This window comes from Akebia trifoliata, chromosome 16, assembly GCF_017979445.1.
Source record: "Akebia trifoliata isolate Shusen 1 chromosome 16, ASM1797944v1, whole genome shotgun sequence".
NCBI lineage: Eukaryota > Viridiplantae > Streptophyta > Magnoliopsida > Ranunculales > Lardizabalaceae > Akebia > Akebia trifoliata.
Genome location: NC_141390.1, coordinates 29569758 through 29590726, shown reverse-complemented (window position 1 = coordinate 29590726; position 20969 = coordinate 29569758). Strand labels below are relative to the sequence as shown.

Here is a 20969-nt window from a genome sequence, read left to right as displayed (position 1 = left end):
GGACTGATTTTTGGTGAGGATGATCTCTAGATCATCCTCACAAAAAATTGGCTTATTCAAAAAACTTTAACCCATATAAAACAAAAAAATTGGCTATGATATGGGTTGTTCTTATTAATTCGTGGGATGCTTTTATAATTACACATCCTTCATTTCCATATAAAATTATTCATAAAAAATTAAGTTCTTTCATCTTTGAAATAAGATGATGGGATGCTCCAACTGTTATTACAAGATAAAAGATAATGCGTGTTGTATGAACAGATTTTATAACAATGTTAATTTCAAAAATTTGGTGACTTGTATGACATTATTGTTTTTAATTTGAAATTTGTAGGATTTTAGAAATAAAAATTATTATTTAGAAATTAAAATTTTGAGTATTACTTATTATTTAAAAATGAATTATATTTTAATTTTATAAGAATTAATATATTTTATTTTGTTTGATCAAAATTAAGCATTTGAAACATACAAACAATGTATAATATGATTGTAAGGGTAAAAACGATAATTTACCAGTTTCAATAATGTGTAACAAACATGATTCTGCGAATTTAACGCTTAATTTTAATGAATTCAACACTATTTTGACATCTAAATAAATAATTTTTTCATTACTTAAAGTCATTCAATATTTATTTATTTATTTTTTTCAGTTTAACAAACAGGGCTACTAAGGCATTTTTAAAATATCTCACCCGAGATAACTCAAATAAATCGGATATCTCGTCCGAGACGACTCGGTTTCATTTAAGGGCGAGACATCAAAAACGAGTTTTAAAACAATGCTTGCAACCAAACAACCCCTATAGTTGCGGACCCCACCTATTCTCCAAATCCCATTTGTTCCCTCCAAAGGAGAGATCTATTTCTAGTTGCCTCGGAAATTTCCAAAAGATCTAAAATTCGATTCAAAGTTTCGCGCGGTTCAGTAACCCTTAAACTCCTCCATCGCTGCTTTTCTCTTCAGCTCTGCAACTTCGATTCCTCTCTATCCATTCTTCTTCTCGGTTCGATTAATGTAACGTCTGTTTGAATTAGTAAGAGAATCATCAATTTTATGCCCTGATTTTTCGATTCCAATGGAAATATCTTTCGTCGTATTAGGGTTTAATTTTGCAGCTATAATGGAAACCTTTCGTCGTTAGGGTTTCAGAGATTTATAATTTTTTACTTTTTCCAACACTTTTGAAGCTTCTTTCTAATTATTTGATTATAGTTTTTTTTTTTACCTGTTTGATTCGCCAGTTTTTTGCTTCCTCTGAACCAAAAAATTATGAAAAAAAATGATATATCTTTTAGAGAATTTTGATTGAAAATATATCTATTTAAGGTATAGAAATTGCAATCAAAACATAAACTTCGCAATTCTTGTGATTTATTTTGTTGTAGAAGTCAATTTGGATTTAATTTTTTTAAACAGAATTTCAAGATTTAAATCGTCATTTATATGATTTCCCCAGCAACAGAGCGAAATCTAGGTTCCCATTTTGAATTAAGAGTTCTTAATGTTCTCTTTCCACAGATTTTATATCATGGAAGGGAACATCGCATCTTCTGATCATGTCATTACTGAACTAATTGAAATGGGATTTGAATTATCACTAGTTTTAGAAGCTATAAAAGCAGTGGGTCCATCGCTCAACAAGGCAGTTGAGTTCATTTTGAATTCTTCTGAGAGAAAAATTAAGGGTAATCCATTGGGTATCTCTAATGGTTCAACTAGTCGAGCATGCACTTTAGACAAAAGGGTTACCTCTGCCTTCCATTCTCCTCGTCAGATGAAACAGTCTAGTATCATGGGGCATCTCCAATTGTTGAGTAAACCCAAAAGAACTAAAGCTCATGGTGCATTGGATGCATTCGTTTCTGGTTTGGAGACTGTGTCTAGCCATGTGAAAGAGCAAAAAGCATCTCTTTTTACAGACTGTAAGCTGGGCCCTGCAATGGAGCCATCCATACCGCTGGTTTATAACACACCAGTGCAAGAAATAGGATCAGATTGGGAACAAAAAATTACTAATCTCGTACACAAGCATTTTGGATTTTCATCCTTGAAGAGTTTCCAAAAGGAAGCTTTGGAGGCTTGGTTAGCTAACCGAGATTGTCTTGTTCTTGCTGCAACAGGATCGGGTATGGATTTTTTATATTTTTATTTTAATTAAGTGAATTGGGTGGTTGTAATTGAGCCGGTAAAGTGGTATTTTTGCAGGAAAATCACTCTGTTTTCAAATTCCTGCATTATTGACTGGAAAGGTTGTAGTTGTGATTTCCCCCTTAATAAGCTTGATGCATGATCAATGCTTAAAGCTCGCAAAACATGGGGTATCAGCGTGCTTCCTTGGATCCGGACAAACTGACAGTAGCGTGGAACAGAGAGCATTGAATGGCATGTATGGGGTGATTTATGTTTGCCCAGAGACAGTGTTGAGGTAGAAGTGATTTTATCCTTTAAGTTAGTATTTTGAATCTGAAAAATGTGTCCTTTAAGCAAATCTTTTGAAGTAGACTATATTCTCTCTTTTCCAGACTCATAGAACCACTTCAGAGGCTCGCGGAAAATCGTGGGATTGCATTATTTGCCATTGATGAAGTCCATTGTGTCTCTAAGTGGGGCCATGATTTTCGACCCGACTACAGGTTTGATTTGTGTTCCACCCAACTGGTTCCTTTGTTGTCTCTATTGCATTTGGCTGCATTTCTTAGGTTGGATAAGTAGATTGATTGTGGTGGTTTACAATTATTTTTTCTCTGTAAATGTTTTAGGCGGTTGTCCATATTGAGAGAAAACTTCAGGGCCTCCAATTTGAAGTTCTTAGAGCATGATATCCCATTGATGGCATTGACCGCTACTGCTACAGTTCGTGTTCGAGATGACATTCTTGAATCACTGTGCATGCCGAAAGAAACAAAGATTGTGCTCACTTCATTCTTCAGACCAAATCTTCGGTTTTCAGTGAGTTGCTGGTCTTGTTCATGAGTATGGTTTCTGGGATATGTTCAGCTTTCTCTTTATAAGTATCATAGCTCATGCTACTTCAAATTGGAATGCATAGTTTGTTTATATGTATAAATCCAGAGTAAATTATATAGACATAGTCATTTCTTTCTGGAGTTCTTATCGATTTGATATCGAGGACTCCATGTTAGGTATTTTTTTTTTGTATTATTTTAACTAGAAGGTGGCATATCCAAACGCACATGCATTTGAAGGGTTTATCTGTAATTTAAAATATTAATTAAAGGGTGGTTTTGAAGATTACATAGTAAAAAGGATTTTTTTTGTAAACTAACCAACGTGAGTTTAGGACGTGTGATTGGAATTTTCTTGGTTTTTTTGGGGGCATTTTTTACCACTCAAATTTTGTTCTTGAACCACATCTACTCCACCTTCTCTCATTATAATAGTAAAGATTATACCAGAATAAAATTTGATCTTTGTTTTGTGTGGCTATTTGCAGGTGAAACATACTAGAACAACTATGTCATCTTATGAGAAGGTCTTCCAGGAACTGATAGATTCTTACACTACAAACAGAATGATTAGTAAAAAGGAGCATCAAGGCATTTCGTGTGGTTCAGAGGACGGATCTGACTATTCCATTAGTTCCGATGCTGATCAAATGTCTCCAAATGGTCTGAAGAACTTTGAAGATGATTATTTTGACGGAAATGGTGCTAAACTAAGTTCCGTAAATGAGAATGAAGTATCTGCTTCTAAGGAAAAGCAAATGTCGGTTGAATATCTGGAAGATGAGTTAGATGTCTTTCAAAATGTGGATGATTTTGATGGTACAATTTCTTCTTCATTTCAGAATAATTTTATACTTCTGTGCCCCTAAGGAGTGATTTTATGTTTGTCTCTACTTCTCAATTTTTGATAGCTACTAAAAAATAGAAGCTTAAAGATTTTGTCACTTTTGAATACTAAAGTTGCTCCATACCACATACATTAATTCCATATCTCCCATGTTTTACAGTTGCCAATCGTGAGTTTTGTGGTCATTCTTCTACTGAGAATGGTGATATATGTGGGACATCTGAGACAGTTGTTCCACCAATCGAACCGGAAGAAAGATTTAAACTCCTGCAAGGGCCTTTAGAACAAGGGTCAACTATTATTTATGTGCCTACTAGAAAAGAAACGTTGACATTAGCAAAGTTTCTCTGTGAGTTTGGCGTGAAGGCTGCCGCTTATAATGCAGGGGTATGTTCTATTTCTTAACAACTTCAAGTTGATCCACCATCGTTTTACTTTGTAAAACATAAGTAAAACAATTTCTCTAATTTTGCATGATATGGGTTTAGGTTACTGGATGGTTCAGCAACCTAGAGAACATGATAGTTGGGCAGAGGTCCACATAAATGGGTGAAAAATGATAGCCAACATCTGCACTCTTTTCTCCTTTTGCATCGTGCAGGGTCACACACTAAAAATTTACCCAACTTCAGCCATTTAATGATATTTCTGCTAGTTTTGTTTACAGCTACATGCATGACATGGTTCCTTTGACATTATTTGTGCTTGCATGCAAGATTTTCACTGTTGGAACTTCAGTTTTTTCTTTACTTTACACATAATATATCCACTTCTTTTTTAGCTACCAAAAACGCATTTGAGGCAGGTTCACAAGGAGTTCCATCAAAATGTTTTAGAGGTATGGATCTTAGATAATTGCATACAGAAATGGATAATTTATATTTACTAAGCTTTCTATTCTACTAAATAGATATGCATTCTCTGGGCTTTAGGTAGTTGTTGCAACAATTGCGTTTGGGATGGGAATCGACAAGTGCAATGTCCGAAGAATCATTCACTATGGTTGGCCACAGGTCTCTCTCTTGGATTTAATATATCTGCACCAATGCTTGTACGGTCTTTAACCTATGTTGATCCATTTATGTTTTACATTCTGCTGCACACCCTTTTTGCGATTTTTCTGGTTTGGGGCCTAATTGTTTGTTGTGTAATTTATTTCCTGCATGAGTGGGCCGAATGGTCAATTCTTGCTTGCACTTCCGGGGGGTGTTTCAGGGTTTATAGGTTCCCGGTTAATGCTAGTTTCCTCATTTTAATCCTTTATATATCCCATGAAATCTATTTTCTGTGGTTTTTTGTTTCTTCTTCTAGTGATTTTTTTGTTGCAAGCATCTTTGATTTTAGTTTTTCTCTTTTGAATTTTTTTACAGAGTTTGGAAGCATATTACCAAGAAGCAGGTCGAGCTGGAAGAGATGGGAAATTAGCAGATTGCAGTGAGTTTTTATATTTATAATGACAACTGTCTCACACTATTGATCGACCACAAAATCTTCTATCTAAATATGATGAAAAATTCTGTTTTCTGTAAAAGGCATTCCAGAATAAGGTGTAGGGCATAGGATTTCCCTTAAGATTCTATTTTCATTGTTCTTTCTCACCAGTTATCTAAACTTGTTTGGTTTTTGTCAAGCAGTTCTGTATGCAAACCTATCAAGAATACCTACACTTTTGCCAAGTCGAAGAAGTAAAGAGCAGACAAAACAAGCATATAAAATGTTATCCGATTGCTTCAGGTGTAAATTATAAATTTCTTCTTGTAAATATTATAGTTCATACCTGTTTCCTGAACAATTTTACTTCATTCTTGTTTATGGACCTCAAAACATTTTTTCACACTTATATTGGTTATTTGCAGATATGGTATGGGTACTGCAAGTTGTCGAGCTAAGGAACTTGTAGAGTACTTTGGCGAAGATTTTGCTAATGAGAAATGCCTCTTGTACGTCATGCTTCTTTCCTCAATTTCCTCTTCTTTTTAGTTCCGAGATAAGGTTTTTGTAAACTCATACAGGTATCTGGAAGATTTTAATAACAGATTCCAATATTGATGTAATGTCTGTTAATACTCCTAATAGCAGATTAGAAACCAATTATTATTGTCATTTTGATTGATATTATCTAATAAGAAAGTATGCTTGATATCTTTTGTTATACACAGCAATAAATACAATGCCTAAGAATTAATAAATGGTGAAGCCAAACTATATGGAAATAACTGCTGAAGTGCTGGTTACTTTTTTTTTTTTCTCTATTGAGCAGCAATTCTGTTTCTACTGGGGTTTGATTCTGCACTGAAGCATTCTAGTGCATCTACTAGTTTTGATTTCTTTTTCTTTTTCATCATTCAAAGATCATCAACTTAAATTTGTCTAGGCCTTTGTCTTTCGTCTGTAAGAACCATTTTATCCTCCAAAGCTTGTAGTATCACAGCATTTATTGTATATAAGGAAATAATCATGTTCATAGACCACTACAATGACATGCATTTATTTTAATGCCTCCTTTTTTTTTTTTTTCAACTGAAACTCGTGATATGTAGGTGTGATGTCTGTGTCAATGGACCTCCCGAATTGCAGAATCTAAAGGAAGAGGTGGATATTTTCATGCGGGTACTTGCTTCTCAATATGTGAGTATTTTTGTCATGTTAAGTGATTTTGATTTTTGTTATGTTAATATATCCTTCTTATCTTATTTAGTCATTGTAACTGTAGGTATATATTTATTTTTTAAACTTAGATTGAGTCCCAAATATTTCTTGTCTTAATATGGTTAGCTTGGAAGTTCAAATTAATTGATGATAGACTCACACCTATATCTTCTTGAGCATCATATTCTGCTTCGTGGGACCCTATATCTCCTTGCTATCCTCTCTCAGAACTGCTGAGGCATTTTTTTCTCTCTTTCCAGTCTAGTGTAATGGATTTCGTTAAACACAGAATGAGTGTTGGCCCCTCCCTGGGCGATCTACCTGGGGAAAGGACCATTAGAAACACAATAGGAGATCAAAACCCAAACCCCAAAACTCACCTATAGAGGATCTGCTGGCTACCCTTCCCCAAATATTATTGATTCCATCTAAATGAAAAAAAATATCATGGAAAAAGTCCCTTGAACTCTCTATTTTTTTGGTCCCAAAAAAGAAATATGTTTTGATGGGATTTAATACACAGGTGTTAGTTGCAAATAAGGATTCTAGAAACCCCAAACATTAGAAGCAACAGTCTTAGGAAGCATTTGAGATCACATGCCATTCTGTGATTTTTAAGGAGCCCCTTCTCTCTTTTTCTTTTTCCCATTTTCTCTTGATGGAAAAGTTCGGGGTTGCATAAAAAGAGTTCCAGAATCTGTTCAAAATTATTCACATATAATCTTGCAGATTGTCGAAAGTAGCTAGTTATTGTATTTTATGTTTTGTTTCCTTTGTGACATGCAAAATATGTTATTTTATTGACTTATGAGGTATGTGTCAAATTTTAGGCACAGACCAGTCATGAGGATGGCTCTTATGACAATGCAATACATGAAGGGAGACTCGTGGGGAAGCCGGACTTCAGGATGGTGATCAGTGGTATTAGGGAACAGGTAACACAAACTTGACTGACCTCTCTCTCTCTCTCTAAGCTTTTAGTTATTCGATTCTCTTCAAAAAGATCTCCAACGAAAATTAGGGATATGTAGATATTTTGTCCTTGTATTCTCCTGGAAAAATCAGATTATCTCAGCAATTTTGGTATGAGATAGCTCCATGGTTAAATGTGAGAATCAGTTGTCAACTTTGCCATTCCAAGAGATAAACACATCAGAAAATAAGATTGGATAATTGTGTGTTAGATTTTTTTTTATATTATAAAAAATGAAATAATTAATCATCTTAGCAGTCTCAAGCACAATGAAAGTGGGTTGCCTCAAGTTGGCATCCTACGTAAAACTTGTGCAAAATCTCTTCTCAAACAATAAGGTATAGCTTACTTCCCTAAACAATAAGATATTAACAACTGTTTATTTCAAATCAGTCTTTTAATATATCATAACGTTATTCATTACGTGTACAAACAAAAGTTTAATCCTTCCATGATTCTTAACTATCCCCGTTACCATTTGCCAACACACCAGGGGAAACTAGCTGTCAGATGTTATCCCAAGTAATCAATCTATTGGCATCTGATAATTTCTATTAATACTAGATTTATAAACGTCAAAAGAAATGTTATAAACTTAAATGCCTTTTCAGTGTGTCAACTCACTTGCAGGTAAAAAAAACACACATATATGACCTAAAACCGTGATCCACCTAAATATATATTTCTATCATTTTTTATGGGTGCTTGCCAGTCTGGCATGACGTCTGGCCTCTATTTTGGTTTTAACTGAACATTTTTGTGGTACCAATTGCTTGACTCATCTCTATTGTTAAAATATTCAGGATAGAAAGGTGGTAGATAGAAAGGGTTTCTTATTAATTTGTTTAACGATTTGGTTTAATGCCATGTCATTTCTTACATATTAACTCTTTAAAGAAAATGGATGAACACATCATTTTTATGAACCTAATTGTGATCAAGTGTTTCTGGCGTAGAACACCTCTTTGACGAGATTTTAATATGATGATGGTCATTGGAACAGTTTCCAAAATTTGCAGCAAGTGATCGACTATGGTGGCAAGGTCTTACTCGCATATTACAAGATAAGGGCTACATAAGGGAGGGTGATGACACGGTATGCACTCGAGGATCCACTTCAATGATTTTTCTCTTGCACAGTCACTATTTCTAGCTTTTTCTTTAGTTGATATTTTGTGCTTCTGGAGAAATAGTGGTAATACTATAAGCCCATGTTTATTAATTGCCTGCTGTTTCATATTATGCATTATGACCACCACAGTATGTAGATTAATGCTTGAAAGTTGCACTTCCAATATTTGGGATATTGGTAACCGTTCTGGAAATAATGCAAAAAAAAGAAAAAAATGTTGAATTGATGAATGTTGGAAGCGATGAATATTATTTTCTTGCTTTTATCTATTGGCGGGAAAATATGTAGCTTTTGGATCATAATCAATTTCTTATCCCAAATACTGGAGCTGGCATTATTTTTGAATGAGCACAATTTTTTTTCCAGTCTAATTGCAAATGATTAAATAAGAGTTGGGGTGGCATTAGTAAAAGTTAGTGTGGTTATAGAATCTCTCTTAAATGATATTTACTAACATAAATAAAGTACAATTCTACCGTTAATTACATTGCATGTTACAATAGTGCCTCACCAGCCGTTCTTATGGTCATTCTTGTCTAATTTCTTTTTAGTGCACTCTCTTAAGCAGATTCGAGTTCGAATGAAATTCCCCGAGCCTACAGAGTTGGGACTAATGTTTCTGCAATCTGAGACGGAGCATTCGTTCGATGTTCATCCTCAAGCGGACATGTTGCTTTCAATGGAAAAGAAAAAATCTTATTCCACCTTCTCAGACTGGGGAAAAGGTTGGGCAGATCCTGAGATCCGTCGCCAACGTCTACAAGAGAGAGGGAATAAAAGAAAGCCACGGAAGAAGCGGTCAAGCCGACGTAAGCAGGATACAAAAACAGTTCGAGGAAGGTTAGCTGTAAAAATGTTGAAACCGAAGTGCTAACACAGAAGGCCAATTCACTGAATTATTTGACTTGGGTTCAATGACATTAATTTAGGAATGAAAACGAAGTTTTGAAGGGATCATAATTTATTTAATCGACAAGGTTATTAGTTTTCGAGACCAGCACAACATTCACAATGATTGCTGGAAAGAACTCTCAAGAGAGTGTTGGGGATTCACTACTACCTTGTACTATGTTGTTAATGGAGCAGAAAGGGTAAAAAGAGGCATTATTCTTTTGTTGTTGTTAATTAATTAAGGGAGTTTTTTTTTACCATTGCACACGATCGTTGTTTTAAATCTCAGATTCTTGTCTCATAAATGATACCAAGATTACTAGAGCGAGACAAGGTTTTCCTTTTGCAAATATGTGAATTGAAAAAAGAAAGAATGTCTAGTCTCATCCAAGAACGATATAAACACGACTTAGGCCAATCATCTCAGTCAAGTTTGATTTTCAAAAACCATGAGCCCTTACCTTGTCACAGATCTACGGCAAAATGGGTCGGATTTTATTTGAAATCCGAGTGATCCAAATTCAATTTTAGCAGGTTTGGTTCCTTTAAGTATATCCGAATTAAAATATGGGTCGGAAATAAGTTGAATTAAAGTACTAATCTGCCCACAACATTAGGGAAACTTAACATTGTGGTAGGACTTATTCTAAATGCACCCTTGCTTTTTGGGCATTAACTTAACAACCCAGTTTGGTAAAGTCTTTTTTTAACTGAGGTATCTAGGTTTCTCTTAAAGCACCGAACTAATCCTCGAGTATTAGTGCAATCCCCTCCCTCCCAGTGCACACTAGGAAATTTCTGGGATAATTCCCTGAGGATGGCCCCTAAGGAGGAAATTGAACTCAAGGCCACCGCTCCCCCCACCCCTACCCCTATAAAACATCATACTCAAATTGTCAAGATTGGCAGTATAAATCATTAATCATCCAAATTGTTGAACAATACTCATAATAAGATGTTATCATTAAATAAAATAAGATAATAATTTAAAACAAAAAAACAAAAAACTAATTGAAGGTGGGTGATATGTTGTGGTAAACCTAAAATTCTATAAATTATAATAAAATAAAACTCATTTTAGAATTATTGCAACAAGCGCATCTGGTGTAGTGGTATCATAGTACCCTCCCACGGTACTGACCAGGGTTCGATTCCCTGGATGCGCATATCGTTTTTTCACTTTCTACATTGGGTTTTTTTTATTCATAACTATTGCCACTCCTTTTTATCTCCAAACCTCCATACATTTATGAACAAAAACTCCATTTCACCTTTTTTCTTAGAGTCGTGCTGAGGTGACATTCGATTTACTGCCAATTTTTTTTTTTTACATTTCTAATGTGTAGGTGCACACATAACCGTAGATAATGTTCCTCGCAATACAAGTAAACCCATTTACGGTTATGTGCACACTTTCACGTCAAAAATGTAAAAATCATAGTAAATCCAATGTCACTCCAGCATTAGTGTTTTAGTTTAGAGTAGATTCTTCTAATATCTTCAATATGTTTTTTTTTTTTTTCATTTTTTCATTTTTTCTTTGTGATCCTTTGTTCATTGATATGGTTGTCAAGTAAAGAATCTCACGTCAGATGACACACTTTTGGGTCCACTGATCCATGAACATTTGGCTTAGTATACGCACAACCCAAGTATTTGAATCAAGGAAAGTGAAGGTAGTGTTACCCTTATACTAAGCAAAGAATTGAAAAAAAAATTTATTTAGCATAATTTAGACATACTCCTCCAGGTTTTGGTGAATATTGAGATGCTCCTTGCATTTTTCAAACTGATGATATATAACCCTTGACCATGGTCTTTCGTAACAGACTAGGAAAAAATTATCAAAATACCCTATCTTCAATCCCTTGCCCAAACTCTTGATTCTTTTGGAAAGAATCAATAGAACCCTTGCCAAGTAAATCAATGCATGGCTGAAGATTATGGATTATGGGGGAAAAAAATAACTTTTAAAGGGAAAAAAAATCCAATTTCTTACTCTGAATATTGGAGTGGTAACGAGTGTGTTTGGAAATGGGAGTTGGAGTTTCAACTCCCACCTTAAAACTCTAAGTGGTTGTTTGGTTCATCAATTTCATGGAGTTGCGACTCCAAGAAGGTCCTCAACTCCTATTTTTAAAGGAGTTACAATTCATACCTATAGGGTAAGATTCACAACTTTAGGCTTTTAATCTCAAAAATTGAGTTGACTCACTTGAATTATCTAATATATAAATCATTCAACTCACTTTACATTATTTATAATCAAGATTCCTATTTAAATAATTATAATTTTTTTACTAAACTAAGGTAATTGAAATCGTAAAATGGGTTAAATTTTATTCAAAATTCGAGTGATCTGAATTCGAATTTAGTGGGTTTGGACCCTTGGAGTAGATCCGAATAAAAATATGGGTTGTTGTCCTTTAACTCGAGTTGGATCCAGGTCAAATACGAATCCATCCCTATATCTACCTTGATCCGAAGGATATATTGTTTTGAAAATTATTTTTTTACTTTTCAAAATATCTTTTATCTACTACTTTATTATAACAAGAATTCTTAGAAAATAAATAAATTATAATAGTAAAATAGAATAATATAGAAAAAAATATGACAAAAAAAAAAAACCGATGAACAATCCAAAATTATTCAGATTTGAATATGGATATACTCATTTCTGACTCGAACACAACTCATCTTAAGCCCTAGATTAGAATATGTTCCATTACAAAATCATTTTTAATTAGGATAATAAAAATTTAAATACTAAAAAAATAATTATTTTATCAAAATATATAAAAAGCCAACAGTCCCCGGTTGAATTTTATTGACTAGGAAAATATTTTCCAAGTAATAGAGGAGTCGTATGGGATCTCAATCAAATGCGAGAATAATTCACCGACTGAATTCCAAAAAGAAACCAAACGATGGAGTTTATTTAAGGAGTTAAAATGAACACCAACAACTCGAACTACAAATCCAACAAACTACTACTTCCAAAATCATGATTTTGAGAAGAGGTTTAAGATAGTGGATTATTGTCATTTTCTATTAGTCTCTCACAGAAGATCATGGCCAAGTAGTACATCATCATCAATTTGAAAACACAGGGGTTTATCAAATATTCACCAAAATATTAAGGGCCATTTCTAAATTTTACTCAAAAACATTTATTATTACTTTTATATTTCTCTCTTTCACTTTCATCTCACTATCAACTCTCCATGGATTACATCCGCGTTATTTACACTTTGTTTGGTCTCTCTGCTTCAATCTTCCTCTTTTATCCAAATTTGAATAAATGGCGAAGAAAAAGAACTATAATTGAAAAACTAAGGATCATAAACGAGGCTCTAGAATTTGCAGATGAAAGGGTGGTTAGATTCCAAGAAAGACATGATCAAATTCTCAACCAAATGTGTTCTTACTACTTGACCAATCAAGAATTGGTGGAAGCCTTGGTGGGTGCTCGAAAAGCCATGAATGAAGCTCTTGAGTTTGCAGTAAGTCTCAGACAAATGCAGATGAAAATCATTAAGTTATACCCATTTGAAATTTCTGAAGTTTTCTTGATGGATAGGTCTAATCAGAATGGAGATCGGTTTAGGAATAATTAATTTAGATGTTCAAAGCCTTTTGTGTTTTATATGATTTGGTTTTTGTTTTTTAGTTTGAGTTTGTTTGGAATAGTTGGTGGAATATTTTGTGAATTATTATTTTCTTAGAAGAAAATGACATAAAATTTTGTTATTGGCACCCAACTTTTACTTATTACACTCCCAATTGAAAATAAATGAAGAATAATGATTTTTTGACGCTGGCATACGCCCCTGACGAGGCATGTGGTAGAACCATAGATGTTTCATCGGGATACACAATTGTACATATTTATGGAGATGTGCAATTGTGTATCCCAATGAAAAAGATATGTGATTCTAGCCCATGCCACGTCAAGGAGCGTATGTCAGAGGGAACATCAGAAAATCACGACTCATAAATGAACGGTTGAAAATAAGTAAAAGTTGGGATGCTAATAGAAGCTCTCTCTCTCTCTCTCTCTCTCTCTTTCCTACTAGATTTCTATTTTTTGGGTTTAGAATGTTATAATTACATGAGCCTAATCATAATCGTAAACAACTACTGAAATTGTTTGAGCTAGTGTTATAACATTGACATTATATATTGTGCCAAACCTTCGAAATATTTGAATAGTGTGTTTTAATCTTAAACAGGGATGTAATTTAAGAAATTGGGGTGTAATAAGTAAAAGTTGGGATGCCAATAACAATTCTCATTATTTATAGAAGAAAACAATACTGTTTACAATTTTTAATTTTTGTTTAAGAGAAATTAAGATTATAATTAACCTTGAGGAATAATTGGGTGTAAACGATGACACATCTATATTTTTATTACTTTGCATCCCATCTTGATTGTTTTTTCTGTCATTCGAGACTAATGTAATACTTACCAAAGGCACTCTAATATTTTAAATAATTTTTTTCTTCTTTTAATAGTAAAAATCAATCTCTTTAATCTGACTTATCTATTTCTTATTTATAGTCCAACCTTATGAAATCATAATTTAACATTTAATTTATTTTTGCACCTCACTACATTTTCCCCCCCTAATTCTAGGGATCGTAAATCCTTCTTGCGATAAAAAGGACAACACATCTGATGGATTGCTTTGGTTATTTATGTTGTTAGACTAAGTTTTGTCAATGAAAAATTCAATATACGAAGTTTTTCTCCCCTTTTTAATTATTTGGTATGCATGTAGAAAACACCCACCCCCAATTAATATCGATCGCAAGGTGACATGTGTTTGGTTCTGATCTATGATATACTTTTGATTATACAATAGTTACGTACTCTTTAACCCTAGCTTCTTACTCTTTTTTTTCCTGTCATTTTTTTTTAGGGTTTGAAATTTAATTCGTGGGGATACAAACCCCAAACAAAAGACCTATGTCACTAGGTTCTCTAATATAGCAGCGAACTGCAAACTGGTACAAATCGAACTAGTTTGAGGTTCGATTTGTAATGGATTTGTCAAAAACAACGAATCCCTTATTTTGATAAATTTTAGAGATGCCCCTATGATTTGATCAATATTGGAGACACCTCTTTGTTTTTAAAGTGTAGCGAACCAACTAACGAAGTAACATAGCCCAAGTCAAACCTATTCGTGAAAGATTTTTTTCTCATGTAAAAATCAATTCAAGATTTCAGAGAATTTCAAATGATCAATTGCACAATACGCGTGGATTTGTGTGATTGGTTGATATGGGATTATTTGAAATTTGGAATTAACTTGTAGGTGAGTGAAATTTTTTTGGTTAGTGTAACATTTGCTTCAAATTTTAACATCTACGATTTGTTAACATGTGTCCTAAGGGTAAATGTTAAGATCCATTAAATACATCTCCAAATTTCCATTTTCATAGCAAAAATACCTTCAAATTCTTCCCTCTACCAAAATACCCTCAAATGCTTATTTTCATAGTGTATTTAATGCATTTAAACACATTAACAAAACCATTCCAAAGATATTAATGAGTAAAATAATGATATATGAACTCTCCTGTACTCTCCTGACATGACACATGCTTAGAATCATATATTTCTTTCTTTGGGATACACAATTGCACATCCTCATAAATATGTGCAATTGTGAGGACGTGAAATTGCATATCCCGAGAAAAAAAATCTATGATTCTTTGCACATGTCATGTCGAGAGAGTAGAGAGGGAGTTAGAAAATAACGACTCTAATAAGTATTTTCATAGACTAGTGATAAACTGACTCCAAAACAATCACTTGAAATTCACAAGCTAGTGTGGATGCGTGTACAAAATCATAGATCTTTTTTCTTGTGTATCCCGAAAAAAAAAGGATCTATGATTTTGTGCACAAGCCACATCACCAAATGAATTTCGAGTGATTTTTTCAAGTTAATTTATCGCGATTCACTTTCATAAGGAAAATACTCAACTGACTTTCTTTGATATTGCATTCAACATTGCGTGACAGTGTGTAGATAACCATGGATTTCTTCCCTTGTATCTCGAGAAAAGAAATCTATGGCTTTCTACACATAAGTGCAGTGTCGAAGAATGTCGATTTATAAGGGCTAGAAGTTTTGGAATGGGTTGATTTTTTGTGAGAATGATCTCCTCACCGTAGAGATCATCCTCACCAAAAATCAGCCCATTCCAAAACTTCTAACCCTTGTAGGATAAAAATGATTGGCGAAAATGTTTGGGCTGATTTTTAAATTACGCTTTTATCCTTTCTCCCTGGTCCTTTATTTATTGTCCAATGAGAGAAGCATATATCAACTTTTGGGCGCACTCTACAAATATTATTTTTCTTGCATTATATGGGCCAATTGGCCAAATGAATCTACATATAAAAATCACTAGATGAAGAAACCAAATAAAATGACCAAAAAGTCCTCACAGAAAGTATTCAAATTTAAGGGATACAAACCACTCACAAACCCAACCCAACCCAACCCAACCCAAACATTGGCTTTAATTTAAACAGAAGAGTCTTTGAGAGAAAGACCAAATACAACCCTGGAAATACAAAATTCCTTATTTTATCCTCTTTTATAAAAACTTAGCTCAATTTTTCTTCCCCATATCGACTACCTTTGACCAAGCGGGCCGAGCCAGAATATCGGTGCACCATGCCCCGACATGAGGGCGCGCCATGAACACCTCCTTAATCGGCGTGGACATGAGATAATGCATGTTGGGGAGATGATGAAGATCGGCTAACGAGAAGTCATCTCCACCCAAGTACTTGTGCTCAGCGAGCCGAGCCTCGTACACGTCCAGAACCTCATCCAGCTTGGCTTTATTCTCCTCCACAACGGCTCCATCTGTTACCATCCCTAGCATCGGCTTGACGCACAGCTCCCAAGTCAGCTTCCTTGCAACTGGATCAAAATGGTGGGCCTCCACTTCCATCCAGACAGCCACGATGGCTTTCTTCTTTGAGTCTCCTGGGATCAGTTGGGCCCCACTGTCGGCGTACTCGTGATCTATGTACTTCGTTATTGCTCTTGATTCTGAAAAAATCACCCCCCAAAAAAAAAAAAAAAAATTTACATGTTTGCCACTGCATACTGATGGATGCTATCTTACGCAGGATGTGTAAGTCACTTAGTCGTGTTTTTATATCATAACTTACCGAAAAGCTTCAGATCTCCATCTTCGAAAGCTGGAACTTGACCGAATGGCTACAATTCACAAAGAAAATTTAAAAAAATAAAAAAACGTAAAGAAAGAAAAAAGGTAGAAATAGACTGTTTTTGGCTCAATTTTTTTCCAAAAAAAAAAAATCCATTTTTGGAAAATTGCGGATCCAAACGGGTCGTTGTTAAAAGAGTGCTAGATTCTTACGTTAAGAGAGAGAAAAGGTTCCTTTTTGTGTTCTCCAGTACTCATGTCAACTGGAACAAACTCGAACTTAAGTTCTTTCTCGTTCAGAGCGGCGAAAACTCGCCTTGCAGCCGTTGAAACCACGCTTCCATGAACTTTCAGAATCGCCATTACCGTACGATTTCGAGATCAAGATCTAGAGAGAGAGAGAGAGAGTGAGTATGTGGTGCTCTTCGATGATGAGTTCTTGAGAATTTATAAAGGGCTAAAGAGTGAGATCAAAGAAAGCCATTTTCTTCCGGAATTTTCGATTTTGGTTGCTGTTAGAGAAACTAGACATTAATTGTGTCATAATTACATGAATACCCTCACAAAGTCAAAAAAGCTAGCGAACGAGTCTGACGTATGAGATTACGTAATCGCCATAATGGGAGGCTCAAATTTGCTGTTTTAATTAATACGAAACTCTTGATGTTCTTCTGTTGAAAAATCTTTTGATGAAAATATATCAAATCTAATAATTATTAACACTAATAAACGTCTTTATTTATGTATAAATCATGAAAATAAATTTTCAGAGCTGCTATTGGCACCCCAACTTTTACTTATTACATTCTAATAAAAAATGTAGAAACAGTTGAATGATTGAGTCAATCAAAGCTGTCTCATATTTTTTAAGTAAACAATTATGTCTACCATCAACAACATTATAATTTCTTAATTTTCATAATTTAGTGAATTAATATTTTTTTCTAGTATGCATCTATTTAAAATTATTAAGTCCTTTTTAGTAACATATCTTCAAAATCCCAACAATATCTATCACGTAAAGTAGTTGGAATCTTTTATATAAAAAAACGTGGGCCATGTAATTAGCCGGCATATGTACCTAAAAACAAATAAATTATCATATAAACATTTATTTAAATCTAAATTTATTCGAATTTTTAATGACAAGTGCGGCAATTATTATTATTTTTAAGTTGTTTTAATTAAAACTAAATTAACTAATGTGAAACAAATCTCAATATTTTTTATAAATCAGTTAATATTCAGTAGAATTAACACAGAGATTAATGATTAACTAGTGATTACGAGTTTTTCTAACAACTCTTCTTCATATATATATATTTTTCTGGGCTCCCTCTTCGATCAATTATTAACGATTGTGGGACCCACGTTTGAGTGGAGGAATCGAAGTAAAGAAGATCATCGATTTCTTACTTGCTTCTTTGGTATTACTATTACTTTCAACAAGGAGTATGAATATTGATTGAATTGCCAAATCCCAAGGAGTTGCATTAGTGGCAAGCCAAGCCTTGATAAGCTCTTCAAGAAGGGTAGGTCAAGTGTTCGAAATCCTTCCTTGGGATCACTAGCTGGTGTCTGGTTGACCCTCGACTCAACCAATTGCACGTAGGATTTTTTGAGGCAGCTGTGCATGTGACCATGTGATTAGTCTCACCCAGAGGGTAAGGATACTCATGGAAAAAAAAAAAAAAAAACCGAAAAAAATGATTGAATTGCCTACATTGGAGGTGGGAAAAAATTTCCACTATTATAATCAAGTCCAGTCTGTAGTTCCTTCGATCCTTTGCCTAGGTTTAGCCTTATAAGCACCGGCTTGAGCCCAAATAAAATCAAGCCCATGTTGGTCCTATTTTTTCAAATGTATAGAAAAAAATGCCTAAATGGGTTTGTAAAATACATTGAACCAAGGTCTTAACTTTCATTGACATTTACTTTAGGATGTGTTTGGTTACAAATTTAAAGTTGCACTTCAGATTTATAACAAATGAGTGATCATTGGTGACTCTTTTGTTAGTTAATAAACTTTCAGTTTCAGTTGAAAATGCAAATGGATCACCTAATCGGGTTCTTCGTAAATGTTTTCGATTTCATAAAAATGAACAAAATAGACTTAAATGTCAAAGAATGGATATAATCTTCTATTAATTTGGAGGAATAGCCTAATTTTGAATATTTAGTGAGTTGATCCTAAATTTTAAAATATAATATTTTTCTATAAAATAAGTATTTATCAAACATTTATCACTCTACAAAAAACTATAAATTTTACATTACTAAGCTTTATTGATGATTTTTTCAATGACCAAGCAATAAAAAAATAAAATAAATAAGTCTCCAACTCTTCATGATAAATACTTAATTTCGTTTTTTTTTTTTTTTTTCCTTATTTATTCTCCTTTATTACATCTAGAGAGTATATATAATAGAAGCAGTAAAAGAAAAAGAGTCGAGATTTTCTGACTCCCTCCTCTGAAATACTCCCCCTCCACTCCCGATGTGGCATGTGATAGATTTGTAGATTTTCTTTCTCGAGATATGCAATTGCACAGGTTTATGTGTAGTTATGCATCCCGAGAAAATCAATCTATGATTCTGTCACATGCGACATCGGGAGAGTAGAGGGGGAGTATATCAGAGAGGAGAATTTGAAAATCATTATTCAAAGAAAAAACGAAGTTTGAACCCTAATCCCTATTCAACATATCCCTGACTTTTGACCAAGCAGGTCAGATATGAGTTGAATTAAAGTACTAATCTACCCACAACATTAGGGCAACTTAACGTTGGGGTAGGACTTTTTCTAAATGCACCCTTACTTTTTGGGCATTAACTTAACAACCCAGTTTGGTAAAGTCGTTTTCTTCCCACCCCTATAAAACATCAAACTAAAATTGTCGAGATTGGCAATTTAAATCATTAAGATCAATCATCCAAATTGTTGAACAATACTCATAATAAGATGTTATCATTAAATAAACTAAGATAATAATTAAAATATTAAAAAAAAAACTAATTGAAGGTGGGTGGTATGCTGTGGTAGACCTAAAATTTCTATAAATTATAATAAAATAAAACTCATTGTAAAATTATTGCAACAAGCGCATCTGGTGTAGTGGTATCATAATACCCTCCCACGGTACTGACCAGGGTTGATTCCTGGATGCGCATATCGATGTTTTTAACTTTTCATGACTATTGCCACTCCTTTTTATCTCCAATCCTCCATACATTTATGAACAAAAACTCCATTTCACCTTTTTTCTTAGAGTTGTGCTTGGGTGACATTGGATTTACTGCAATTTTTTTTTTTTTTTTTTATACATTTCTAATGTGTAGGTGCACACATAACCATAGATGATGTTCCTCGCAATACAAGTAAACCCATTTACGGTTATGTGCACACTTTCACGTCAAAAATGTAAAAATAGTAGTAAATCCAATGTCACTCCAGCATTTGTGTTATTATAGACTAGATTGTTCTAATATTTTGCTTGTAAATATTCTAAATTTACCCAATTCTCCTCATATCTCCAATGTGTGTGTGTTTTTTTTTTTTTCATTTTTTCTTTGTGATCCTTTGTTCATTGATATGGTTATCAAGTAAAGAATCTAATGTCAGATGACACACTTTTGGGTCCACTGACCCATGAACATTTGGCTTAGTATACGCACACCCCAAGTATTTGAATCAAGGAAAGTGAAGTAGTGTTACACTCATACTAAGCAAAGAATCGAAAAAAAAAATATTTAGCGTAATTTAGACATACTCCTCCAGGTTTTGGTGAATATTTAGATGCTCCTTGCATTTTTCAAACCGATGATATACAACCCTTGACCATGGTGTCTTGTAAGAGACTAAGAAAAAATGATCAAAATACCCTATCTTCAATTCCTTACCCAAACTCTTGATTCTTTTCGAAAGAATGAATGGGAACCCTTGCCAAATAAATCAATGCACAGTTGAAGATTATGGATTATGGGGAAAAACTCCAAGTTCTTACTATGAATATTGAAGTGGTAATGAGCGTGTTTGGAAATGAGAGTTGGAGTTACAACTCCCATCTTAAAATTCTAATTGGTTGTTTGGTTCATCAATTCTATGGGCTTGCAACTCCAAGAAAGTCTCCAACTCCTATTTTTAAAAGAGTTACAATTCCTACCTATGGAATCAGATTTACAATTCCAGGCAAAAATCTTTAATCCCAAAAATTGAGTTGACTAACCTAAGTCATCTAGTAAATAAATCATTCAACTCACTTTACATTATTTATAATCAAGATTCTTATTTAAATA

At 33.9% G+C, this 20969-nt stretch overlaps 2 protein-coding genes and 1 non-coding gene across 6 annotated transcripts; 2 read left to right on the top strand and 1 right to left on the bottom strand.

Annotated features, from left to right (window-relative positions):
• Positions 1 to 874: 874 nt before the first annotated feature.
• RECQSIM (RECQ helicase SIM) lies at positions 875 to 9719 on the top strand. Of its 4 annotated transcripts, none has more exons than XM_086428812.1 (16): positions 875 to 1043; positions 1529 to 2136; positions 2216 to 2435; positions 2533 to 2643; positions 2770 to 2959; positions 3465 to 3795; positions 3984 to 4210; positions 4605 to 4661; positions 4756 to 4836; positions 5194 to 5257; positions 5458 to 5557; positions 5680 to 5763; positions 6364 to 6451; positions 7303 to 7407; positions 8449 to 8541; positions 9146 to 9718. In XM_086428812.1, the coding sequence occupies exons 2-16, from the start codon at positions 1539 to 1541 to the stop codon at positions 9449 to 9451; spliced, it is 2655 nt and encodes an 884-aa protein (XP_086284938.1). In that variant the 5' UTR covers positions 875 to 1043; positions 1529 to 1538; the 3' UTR covers positions 9452 to 9718. The 4 variants fall into 4 exon arrangements, with proteins under 4 accessions (XP_086284938.1, XP_086284937.1, XP_086284940.1 ...); XM_086428813.1 differs by having other exon boundaries at positions 878 to 1024; positions 9146 to 9719; XM_086428811.1 differs by having other exon boundaries at positions 875 to 2136; positions 9146 to 9719.
• An 844-nt stretch (positions 9720 to 10563) lies between these two features.
• On the top strand, positions 10564 to 10634 carry TRNAG-CCC (transfer RNA glycine (anticodon CCC)). The gene has a single exon. It is a non-coding gene; the product is annotated as a tRNA-Gly (tRNA).
• Positions 10635 to 15816: 5182 nt separating this feature from the next.
• Positions 15817 to 17118, bottom strand: LOC147383378 (glutathione S-transferase-like). Its single transcript, XM_086429117.1, has 3 exons — positions 16887 to 17118; positions 16675 to 16723; positions 15817 to 16552 (listed from the first exon to the last, which is right to left on the bottom strand). The coding sequence occupies exons 1-3, from the start codon at positions 17034 to 17036 to the stop codon at positions 16104 to 16106; spliced, it is 648 nt and encodes a 215-aa protein (XP_086285243.1). The 5' UTR covers positions 17037 to 17118; the 3' UTR covers positions 15817 to 16103.
• Between the last annotated feature and the right edge of the window lie 3851 nt (positions 17119 to 20969).

Bases quoted from the DNA above. Each gene is read 5' to 3' on its own strand.
- RECQSIM (XM_086428811.1), top strand. From the start codon at position 1,512: ATGTTCTCTTTCCACAGATTTTATATCATGGAAGGGAACATCGCATCT. The intron at 5,764-6,363 runs GTACGTCATGCT...CGTGATATGTAG, and splicing joins GCTAATGAGAAATGCCTCTT to GTGTGATGTCTGTGTCAATG. The intron at 7,408-8,448 runs GTAACACAAACT...TCATTGGAACAG, and splicing joins TCAGTGGTATTAGGGAACAG to TTTCCAAAATTTGCAGCAAG.
- LOC147383378 (XM_086429117.1), bottom strand. From the start codon at position 17,036: ATGGCGATTCTGAAAGTTCATGGAAGCGTGGTTTCAACGGCTGCAAGG. The intron at 16,724-16,886 runs GTAAGAATCTAG...TGTGAATTGTAG, and splicing joins AACCTTTTCTCTCTCTTAAC to CCATTCGGTCAAGTTCCAGC. The intron at 16,553-16,674 runs GTAAGTTATGAT...TGATTTTTTCAG, and splicing joins TGGAGATCTGAAGCTTTTCG to AATCAAGAGCAATAACGAAG.